At 36.6% G+C, this 11523-nt stretch overlaps 1 protein-coding gene across 1 annotated transcript; it reads right to left on the bottom strand.

Moving 5' to 3' along the window:
• Window positions 1-3652: 3652 nt before the first annotated feature.
• Window positions 3653-5494, bottom strand: LOC111907760 (disease resistance protein RUN1). Its single transcript, XM_023903569.3, has 2 exons — window positions 4947-5494; window positions 3653-4582 (listed from the first exon to the last, which is right to left on the bottom strand). The coding sequence occupies exons 1-2, from the start codon at window positions 5438-5440 to the stop codon at window positions 4402-4404; spliced, it is 675 nt and encodes a 224-aa protein (XP_023759337.1). The 5' UTR covers window positions 5441-5494; the 3' UTR covers window positions 3653-4401.
• Window positions 5495-11523: the final 6029 nt, after the last annotated feature.

The raw sequence follows: 11523 nt of genomic DNA, 5'->3' as shown, positions 1-11523 counted from the left end.
TATTCTTAATAAACTCAATTATTCAGGAAGTTAAAACATGCAAAAATGAAACAATAGTTAAACAATTAACACAAGACATTAACATTACTCAAAAATCATACTCCTTTCTTTAATCATCAAACGTCAATTACATTCATCTATTACACGTTTCTACTACTATCTAATCTATGCTAATATCATCCTTCAACCCAATACTCCTAGCATGCTGCAAGTGCTTAACTCTACTCAGTCCCTTCGTAAGCGGATCTGCTGGGTTATCTTCTGATGATATCCTCTTCACTATGAGTTGTCCTTCTTCTACACGATGTCTAATAAAGTGATATTTTCTGTCGATATGTCGAGATCTACCATGATCCCTTGGTTCCTTGGTCAAGGCAACCGCTCCTTCATTATCACAAAAAATCTCCATGGGCTCCTTTATGGCAGGTACAACTCCAAAAAATATCCATGGGATCCTTTATGGCAGGTACAACTTCATTATCACAAAAAATCTCCATGGGCTCCTTTTAGAAAAAGTGAATAACACAGGAGTAGCATCCAAGATTCCACGAGTAACCTCAGCCAAAATGAACTCTCGCAGATGCTCATCAATCGGTTCTGTGCCGGAGCCAGAACTAGAGCCAGAACCTCCTCAAGTAATCATCACCATCCTCCAACCTAAAACACAACATATAAACAATCATCATATGAATCGAGAGGATTCCATTACATATGCCTCCTTTGAGTTACGAGGTCTGCTCTTGTCTCAGGTACAAGTCATGTGCTTCTAGTAGTATGGGCCCGATACTATCTTTCACACCTACTTGTACCTTCCTCGAGGTCAGTCCTAATTCCTCTAAGTCACCACACTAAAACCATATACCAATCCTATGTTATATAACATACATATCCTAGGCTCTCCTAGGAAATCTCAACTCTCACAGCTCGCAATACCAAGAACCTCAATCAACACCGCTGGTTGCCGTATGCATGCAAGTTATACATAAAATATGATCACATAGACTATCAAATGATGATTCTACCGTAAGTCCACAACCAAACAAGGAACATGAAATAAGGTCAAATTGATCATTCTATGGCTATACAATCCTAATTGTGTACAACTTTGAAAGCATATACTTAGCAATTAACTAAGCTGATATTAATTCCAAGTAATACATATCATCAAGTTCTACTCGGCTATAAGGCATCACGCAAATCAGGAAATTCTATCATATGATTCTTGAAGCTATCCACAGCCCTAATCTAGCATGCAATTCTCATCTCAAGCATATTGCACATAACACATAAGTATGGGTAATTTGGGAATCACTTACTTGAGCTCGGTTGATTGCACACATCGCACTCCCCATTTTTACTTAATAAAAATCTTTTTGATGAAATACAATTTTTAAAAAAAATAAGGATTATCATTTCCTCAGTTTGAGTTCTGACACACCCAATAGTGTGCCCAAATCCCTCAAACCAAGACTCTGATACCAACTTGTAACGTCTCGAAAATAATAACAATTTTTTTTTTTATTTTTAAGTTTATCAAATCATTCATTAATTATTCGAAATAAAAAACAAGTCATAATATTCAAAAATTAGAGTACAATTGTTCAAAATGTAGAAAACATGAGGGGAGGATGCTGTGCCATCATGTCAGACTCTTCCCTTTCGAACCAGAAGTACCTGAAACCATAAACATAATCTGTAAGCACGAAACTTAGTGAGTTCCTCAAAATACCACATACCAAAACATACAAGTGCCATGGGCTATCCCCATGGTCTTTCCTTGCAACGTTGATGGCCAAATCTCGGTCTCACATACAAGTGTCAGGGGCCAGATTCTGGTTTTTCATACAATTGCTAGGGGCCAGATCCTGGTCTTTCATTCAAGTATCAAAGAGACAACTAACATTTCACATAACAAGTAATGGGTCGACACTAGTGTCTTCTACCCATGGACCAAGTGAGAAAACTCACCTCACAGACAGATAAGCAAAATAAATAGCATGCCACTCTGAGATCAACTTTACCAGTCACCTTATTGAATTCAATGACATAGTCTCAGCATATAGATCAAAATACCTAAAATAACCCTAGGTTAAACCTTAGCAAAAATCTAGGTTAAAGTCAAATGAGTCAATCGAGTTGACTCGGTAAGCATGTTGGGCGTACACAAAATGAACGTAGGGCATAATAGTTGGCTTACTAGAATTAGGGAGATGACCATGTAAGCACAACGTACCCCTTGGTACGCCTAGCGTACACAGCTACTCTCAACTTTATCCGTTAAGTTCTTAATCCTTAAGTACTTACGTCCAAAATCTAGATCTAGACCCTAAAAGGTGATTTTAACCATAAAGTTTCCAATTTTATGGTTTTGCATGGCTATTCAGACCTTTATAACAAAAACCTAACTTCTTGACCCATTAAGACAACTTAGACCATGCCTGGGAAGAAACCGATTTCCAAGATCTCATTTTTATGACATAACACACCCTAAAACATGTGGAAGGACAACTCAAATGTCTTGGAGTATTCCATACTCACAAAGATCAAGATTAGGACAAAAAGGTGTCAACTTTAAGCTAAAACTAGATCTAAATGAAATACTCATCAAGGTTGGAGCTTTATACCTCCAAAGGACGCACAAAGGGAAGTAGATGATGGATCCAAGGCCTTTGAGTGACACACCACCACCTCAAGGTTCTTCCTTCTTCTCCAAAAGTTCCAAAATGACACCAAAAAGGCTCTTCAAGCTTCACAAGGCACTCACACATTTTAGGGTTTCAAAATGAGGAAAGGGGCTGAAGATAAGAGGGTGCATGAGGCCATAAAGGTGCTTAAATATGGTCCAAACCTAAAAATTAAGGTTTGCACCCTGGCTACATACGCACCCAAGGCCAAAATAATTACGAAAATGCCATTGGGGACCAATCTTGCAAACAAATCATAACTCAAGGGTCAAAACGAATGCCTGAAAAATTAGATATTACATAAAAGATGACATTTGGCAATGAGTATTCGACCGTGGCACTACTTGTCACTATTCTCATGTAAAACCGACGTTAATATGTGAAGTCTGAATTACATTAGTGACTAGTTTTGAGTTAACGGTCGTAAACAAATTTCTAGGATTGTTTCCATGAAGGCTTCATGGAAACAATCATAGAAATTAGTTTACGACCGTTAACTTCGAGAAATATGAAAATCGACACCACCCTGTTTTTAGAAACTGTTGCCAAATGCTGGTTTTATACTAGTGTATGGTGGTGAACATTTTCAAGACCTCACATAAGACTTTAACATGGTTCAAGAGGGTTTTCCTTTGGATATAACGAATCAAGATGAAATGCTTCAAATTAAAGATTCAATTGTGTACGTGATATGGGAAAGACATATACATTGTCATCGGGGACGTTCACAATATTGATACCATTAATATAGTATTTTAAGGTTGAATTATATGTTGAATTTTATATTAAATGTATGTATGGGTGGGCGTGGCGGGTTGGGAATAAGGGTGATAGGCAGGGTGTGGTTGATAGGTAGGAGTTGTGATGGGATGGAGTAAGGTATTGTAGGATGATGTAAGGTGGGGTGGGTGGGGTGTAGTGTAGTGTGGGGTTGTGGATGTGTGAGGTGTTAGTTAAAATAACAAAAATGTGAATAAAAACTGATAGAAAAATGTACATCTAAACATGTTTTTTAATTTTCTAAAATAGAAAATGAAAAATGAATAAGTTTTAATTAAACACATTTTCTAAATTTCCCAATGAAATCCGAAAATGGAAAACTGAAAATGAAAACTATTTTACTGTAACTAAACACACTCTTAGTATATATCTGGGATCTCTTTTATTTGGCTAACGCACTCCTCCACCGTTGAATGTTTTTGTCACACAGAAAAAAATTGGGAACTGTAAGTGCTAATGGAAGTCCGCCGGTATAAGAGACCATTTCTTTTGAAAGCTGCTAATAATCTTCCATAAATCTGGAATCCCAAGGTGCATGCTTGCGAAAAAAGATCAATAGCCTCATCATCGTTAAACAAACTAACATCTTGTGCCAAAACTATGTGAGCTTTTAATAAATGCTCATCTCTGGTTGTGATTATTATTTGGCATTTTGGCTTCCTTCACTGAACCAATCAATCAGGTGATCCAGCTGAAGATTTTAGTTGGTCAAGGTGATCGAAGTCATCAAGAAAAATAAGGACCTTTCTACGACGCAACCTCTTATGTATCAAACATCTTACTCCTCCAATGTTGTTTGCTTCCATTTTTTGAAAAAAAAAATTCTTGCAATGTTTCCAAACCATGCCTTTTTGATTCCTCTCGAATATTTGCAATAAAGCAACAACCATCAAACTTTTTAAAGATTTCATCATATATAGAAGATGCAAGAGTAGTCTTACCACCACCCCCAACCCCCCATATTCCTATCATGCGCACCTGACCCAAGTTGTAGGTTTGATTCAAGACCATGGACTCGAGCCCCTGTTCCAATCAGGTTCTCATTTGCATTTGAAGTTACTAGTTGCAACCTCGATGAAATCTTGTCAACAATTTCTTTGATAGCCTTTGATTCATGCCTACAGATTGGAAAGAGGGATAATTAAGACATGATCACATTGAATAATTTCAAACAATTGAAAGTGAAGCAAGATGGATTTGTTATTGTAGCTTCAAGCAAGGCTTTATGTAAGGAAATAGTGGTAGAACTTAATAAAGTCCATCTTAACTTAATTTTAGCTTATCAATAATCCTAAAACTTGAGATCTGTTTTAACAAACCGAACTGATCAATTGATCTAGTCAAAGCCTCTGTTTTATCAAGGGCATTAAGAATAACTAAAACATTTGCATGAAATTAAGCTTATAAAGTACAATCATAGAATATCTTTTAGAGCACACACATCTTAAGAGTAAGAAGTGCAAACACAAAGAAGAGAATTACCCGTTGGCAATGTTCATGGGTTCCCATCCAGAAAGGTTACTTGCATCCACAAGTGTTTTTCTCCAGGATCCAACTTTGTTCTCCAACTCATGTTTAGCAAATGCTTCTCCATATTTCCGTTTTTGCATTCGCTTTTCAGACGAATCCACATCATAAAATATGGGCATCACGATTTGCCCTCTCATGTCCTTGCATTTCATAATAAGTGCAAGTTCATCCAAGCACCCAGGTGAATCTACATAGTTTTCAGAGAATACGATGACAGTTATTTGTGATTCCTCAATACCCTTCACAAGGGATGGACGGATCGATTCACCCTGACAAAGTGTTTCGTCATCTTTGTAAGTGTCGATTCCTTGTAGGACAAGAGCCGAGTAGAGATGATCAACAAAAGTCCTGCCGGTATCTTCTCCTCTGAAACTAAGGAAAACATCATGATTCCATGATTGAGAAGAGAAGGCTGGAGTGGAGGGAAAAGATGATGAAGATGCCATTGATGAGTTGATTTTTTGAGATAGAATGTATGTGATGTGGTTTCAGCACCACAATGAAATGAACTATATACTGCAAGAGAGAGAAATGTGAGTTTCCAAGAAAATTCCAATTCACCTAAACCTCACGAAGCGACTATGTCAAGATATGTTGATTTGCTATTACAAAATGTATGTAGCTGGAAAAAGTCAAAGATACATACACACACACACACACACACATATATATATATATATATATATATATATATATATATATATATATATATATAGAGAGAGAGAGAGAGAGAGAGAGAGAGAGATTTATTAAAAAATGTGACTTTCTAAGGATATTTCAATCCACCAAAAGCTAAAGAAATATGCAGTTGACATTGCCAATATAAATCATCAAGATCAATAAATTTTCATTGCAACAAATAACAACTTGCTTAGCTAATTCTAGCATATACACAACAGATGTCATTTTCCATAAAACTTTCAACTTATCAAAAGCTAAAGAAATATCCACCTGACAATTTGAATAATACATGAGTTGATTTCACATTGATGATATCATCATCATAACCAATTAATGATTTTTTATTGCAACAAGGAACAACCTGCTTATAGCTATTTCTACCAATATACACAACAGATGTAATTTCCTAAGGAACTTCCAGTTGATATTTTTAAAATGGATATAATCAACAGATGTGATCTTCTGAAGATATATCCGCTTCACATTTTTAATATAAATCATCATAATCAATGATTTTTTATTGCAACAAGGAACAACTTGCTTAGCTATTTCTACCAATATAAACAACAGATGTGATTTTCTAAGAAATTTATAGTTTACCAAAACCTAAATTTTAAAATACTTTTACAATACATCCAAAGTGACCTTTAACAAGATTGCAGCAAACACCATAAGTATCTTAATATGGTGCACCCCACAAAATCAACAATTTAATATCAAAACAGTATATCAGATAAGGGAAGCTAAAAACTTACATTCAGTGTCGGAGCAGCTGCCATGACAAAGCCTGTGAATGCAGCTATAAGCCTGCATACCATACATCAAACATTAAGCTAAATATCAATACTTTATGATCTATCAATAACCTGAATCTAATTCCCAACAATTTTAAGTAAAAGAACTATTATATTGTTAGTGCGATTAAGACAGTAAACTCCATTCTAGCATCATTTAAACCCAATCGGTTCACTTCCACCACCATGGGATTAACATCAGCAATAACTATAGTAATGGAAAAGGAGAAAAGAGGAATCTCCGTGCAAGTGATGAAAGTTAAAAGAAAGAAAGACTGATCGCTTGATGTTTGATGTATGGTATGCAGGCTTATAGCTGCATTCACAGGCTTTAATGAAACTCAGGAACATTTCCTTCCACTTTCTTCCTTTAATGAAACTCGGGAGCATCAATCTCTCTAACTTTCCTCTCATTTCCATTAATTTCCTTTTTTTTTTTCTCTCCTTAAGTTGAACTTGGAAGCGGGGTGTTAATCTAGGTGACAGTACCTCAACCTCAAAGGTCTCAATTGCAACCTCGTCTTTAATAACAAGATTTTCATGGGGCACTTTGATATTTACAGTGGTAAGAGAAGGAGTGCAGGAATTACAAAGAACGGAGAAGAAACGAAGAAATGGCGGTGATGGCGTAGAGATAGAAAGGGTCAACAGAGAGAACAAAATTGAGTGGGAAAAGGGGTACGGGAAGTGATAGCTAAAAGTGGGCTTTATTAGACTGCGCGGTATGGGACGCAACGAGAAGCAACGGTGCTGAGGTGGAAGACGGAAACGGCGTCACGACGCGGGGAACGCTGCCCCCTAACTCGTTGAAGCTCGTTATAGCGTCAGTCGTGGGCGTTACGACAGATTGCAAAGTATTAAAATTTGAACGTTAATCACTCGACCGTTTGCAAACAGTCAATCTTAAAAAAAAAAAAAAAAAAAATTACCGTTTTATTATAAATACTACTTTTAAACCATTTTTTTAAACCTTTCTCTCATTCCCTCTATATCTTCTTATACACATATTTTCTTTAAACTTTTTAAAAAATGGAGCAAAACCCAAACACAACCTCGCCTCTCGGATTCGCGGGTTATGAAAAATATTTCAACCTTTTATCGTCTCAAGGCTCACCACAAATCTCATACCAAGGCGCCGCTTTCAATCCCGCTTCACTGCCACTGCAATTTCCCAACTCACCTTACCTTCAACAAAATTTATTTGGTCAAAACCAAAATTTACAACAAAATCTTTTCCCTATTTTTGCTTCGATTCAACAAACAAGCAACACAACCATCACCTACAACACAACCATCAGTTCAAGTGGAAGCGAGAGGTAGTAAGAGAGGGAAAGGGAAAGGAAAATCGAAAGTGAAATCAATAGCAGTTGAAATAGAAAATGCAGACGTTCCACAATGGTGGACATCGAAGGAGGAATATGCTTTGACGGCGGCTTGGTGTGCTACTTCAAAAGACAAACTCCGCGGAAATGGAATGAAGAAAGAAGCTTATTGGGGGGCAGTGCTCAACAAGTTTCACGCTATTTTAAAGAAAAATCCATATCGCAACAATGACATGTTGAGCAACAAATGGGGTCAAATAACTAAGCGGTGCAACAAATTCAATGGCATTTGCAACCGGCTTGAGGCGCAACAGCAAAGCGGAACCAACGACTTTGATTTGTTCAAATCTGCTAAGGAGTAATATCGGGTCGAAATGGGACATGTTTTCGACTTTGAAAAATCAAGGGAGTTGTTGCGAGTGGATCCAAGGTGGAATAAAACACCTACATCGTCGGAGGTTCAATCCAAAAGGTCTTGCAATTCGAGCTCGGTCGACGTGTCGGACGCACGAACTCACATCGACCTAAACGCCGACACCGATGAGATCCCGTATGATATCGAGGAGATATCCCCACCACGACGACCGCCCGAACGCGACAAAGCGAGGCGCGCTGCAAGGAATGATGAGGAGGTTGAGGCGAAAGCAAAAGAGGCAGCGGAAATGAGAGCGAAATTCGATGAGCAAAATTTATTAATAAAAGAAAAAATGACTTGAAACATTGTCATTTGGAGTTCCTAGAAAGTCAGGCACAGGAGAAGCCGGAGCAAAAAAAGAGGAAACTAATGACACATCAGTTGTCAATTCTTCGGACGAGCGAGGATGGTTTGGCGCCTGAGGATCTAGAGGTGCTACAAGCAATGAAACAACAAATTAGGAAGAAATATTTGGGTTAATTAGGATTGTTGTGTTGCTTTAGAAGTAATTTGAATGATATTTTAGTTATGATTTTAGGTTTAAAATTATTTTTTTTTAATTGTAATCGTAATTTTAGAATTTAAATATTATGTCTTTTATATTTTTAAAATTTTATGTTTTATAAAAATATATTAATTTTAGTGATTAAAAAAACATAAAAAAGAAAAAAAAGACTAGCATGGAAAAAACGAAAAAGAAAAAAAAACAAATTCGAAAATAAAATAAAAAATAAAACATATTTATTTTCAAATAAGTTGGTGTTGCATCTTGTTACCTATTTCCCCACTTGGTGTTGTAACACAATTTGCTTATGTGGCATGTGAGGTGACACAACTTGATGTTGCATCTTGTTGCCCACACCCAATGCTCTTATTGATTTGCAGTTGCGATGATTGATTTACGGATCTTAATGGCGAATCCAGCTTTGGAAGTCAAGTGGGGTGCGTATTGACCGTTGACGGGAAATCAACTACCAGATCCATTGTCCTTAATATTCTGTTAAACATATGTTATAACTTATATTTTTGCAACCAAATACCCTAAACTAAAAATCCTAACTAACCAAGAATTACAATTTACAACTAACAATATCCGACAAGAAAAAAAAGCCCAATTTATAATTAGCAAAATCAAACCAAAGAAACCCAATCATTTAATAGTTAAAGTTTACAAATAATAATTAAACCAAACAACTAACGATTACTGCCAACGAGATACAAATAAAACTAATAGTTGACTTTATTTATTTACTTTAACAAAGATGGAAAATGGCTCTTAGGGTTTTTTCATCCAAAGTTGGGAGGAAAGGGTGAGAAAAAGACCTGAGCAGGAATGAATTCCTAGATTAAAAGGTTTCAGAAATTTCAAATATCAAGTGGGGACAAGCTCTAAGTTAATATGGTAAAAAGAAAAAATGTGTTTAATATAACAGGTAGGATACACATTTAAGTGGGGTCCATGCACCCCACTACCAATACATTGCATCCGCCACTATTTACGGTGGAGGGAGGTCGAAATTGGTAGGGCTAATGTGGTGATGAGGTGATCGTGTTTAAGCCGACGACAGTGACGTTGTTGCTTCATACTTATTTTTTTAAACTACACTTATGTCCCCCAAACTATTTCCTTCCTCCAGGTATATGTCCCCCAAACTACACTTATGGTGCCGCGGCAGCCTCAGCACCAATCCCCACAACCTAGTAGGCTATATCCAAAGGGCATTTAGCCTATCGGTAAAGAGTTACATTTTGAAATGAGAGGTTATGGGTTCAAGTCTCGTTAGTAGACATAGGTGGTTTTAGGAGTAGGTTAGTTTCCCGGTTAAAAAAAGTAGGCTAATATCCCTGTTAAGGGAACCTCATCCACAACGGCTAGGAATATTAGCACATGATTTGAACACTTAACTTTTAGATAAACCTTTTGATGTTGCTTCATACTTACAAATGGAAAATATAGACAAACATAAAAAGAAGCAGAGGCGCGGACTAAACCGACGAATTTAACTAAATTCACAATTATCAGAACGGATTCGTGATGTATTTGTGACGAATTTCCTACGAATTTATGACAGATTTTGACGAGTTTCACTAAATTACATTTGACAGAAAAATTTGAAGGATAGTTCGTGCTACCTTGTGCTACATGTTGGGTCCTCCCTACAAAGAAGTATATGTTTATAATCATATAATTAAAAGTAATATATTTTGATATAAGAATTAAAATTAAATAATTATATATTGTAAACATTAACCTTTGTCAAAATGTTAAAAGACTAATAATAGCACATCAAGCTTAGTGCTCTTACACCATGCTTGAATGTACTGCTTCTTTCTCAACACGTTTCCTTGAACATATATGTCTCTCATTAACCGTGAAGACTTCCACAAACACATTGTCGGTCCGTCTTCAAGGTAATCGTTCTCTCTTACTTTTCTTCTATCTTTTGTTACCGATGAGAGTAACACCCAAAACTTTTTACATATATTATAATGTTATTTTCTGGGAATTTATCAGAGTATTATATAACATTATTCAAAAACCAGAGTTTGCAAAAACCATATAACGTTTTTCCCAGAAAATTAGTAGTTGTACAAACCATATCAAAACCATAATTAAAGCAACAAGATTACTATGTACAAAATATATATCCATTCTATACTCTTTTTGTCATTATCATCACTCGTACTAAGGTTTTGTACGTGAACCTGGAGCACATAGTACATAACAATTATCAGAAAACAAGTCTAACAAGTTATAATTGAATACAATAATTAAATTACTATATGTACCGACCAAAAATTTTCAACCAAATTAAAACATTTTAATTCATTCAAAAACCGTTAAGATCATACATCTTGTTTTCAAACTAGTTTAAACATCAGAGTACTTTCCCAAGAATCATATTACATAAAGCATAAACATGAGGAGCGGTATGATCACACCTTCGCCTTGCCACGATCTCCTAAAGCACCTAAAACAATAAACCACAACTGTAAGCCCGAAAGCTTAGTGAGTTCCCCCAAAGTAACCATACACACATAAACATATGCATACAACAAAGAACAACATACTTCGGGTCTAATCAACCTTCCGGTTGGAATACCCCCAGCCCTCAACCATCGGGTTGGAATGTCTACATAACACGAGCCCAATTATCCTACCGGGATGGAATACTCTCGGCCCACAACCATCGGGTTGGAATGCCCATACACCTATACGTACAACAATAACTACTATGGGTCCAATCATCCCTTGGGGTGGAATACCCCAGGCCCCTCAACCATCGGGTTGGAATGCCAACCTACTATGAGTCCAA

The sequence above is a fragment of the Lactuca sativa genome, chromosome 8, assembly GCF_002870075.4.
Source record: "Lactuca sativa cultivar Salinas chromosome 8, Lsat_Salinas_v11, whole genome shotgun sequence".
Lineage (NCBI taxonomy): Eukaryota > Viridiplantae > Streptophyta > Magnoliopsida > Asterales > Asteraceae > Lactuca > Lactuca sativa.
The sequence above is the reverse complement of the archived record's forward strand: the minus strand, read 5'-3'. Positions and strand labels throughout refer to the sequence as shown.

Bases quoted from the DNA above. Each gene is read 5' to 3' on its own strand.
- LOC111907760 (XM_023903569.3), bottom strand. From the start codon at position 5,440: ATGGCATCTTCATCATCTTTTCCCTCCACTCCAGCCTTCTCTTCTCAA. The intron at 4,583-4,946 runs GTAATTCTCTTC...TCCAATCTGTAG, and splicing joins CCCATGAACATTGCCAACGG to GCATGAATCAAAGGCTATCA.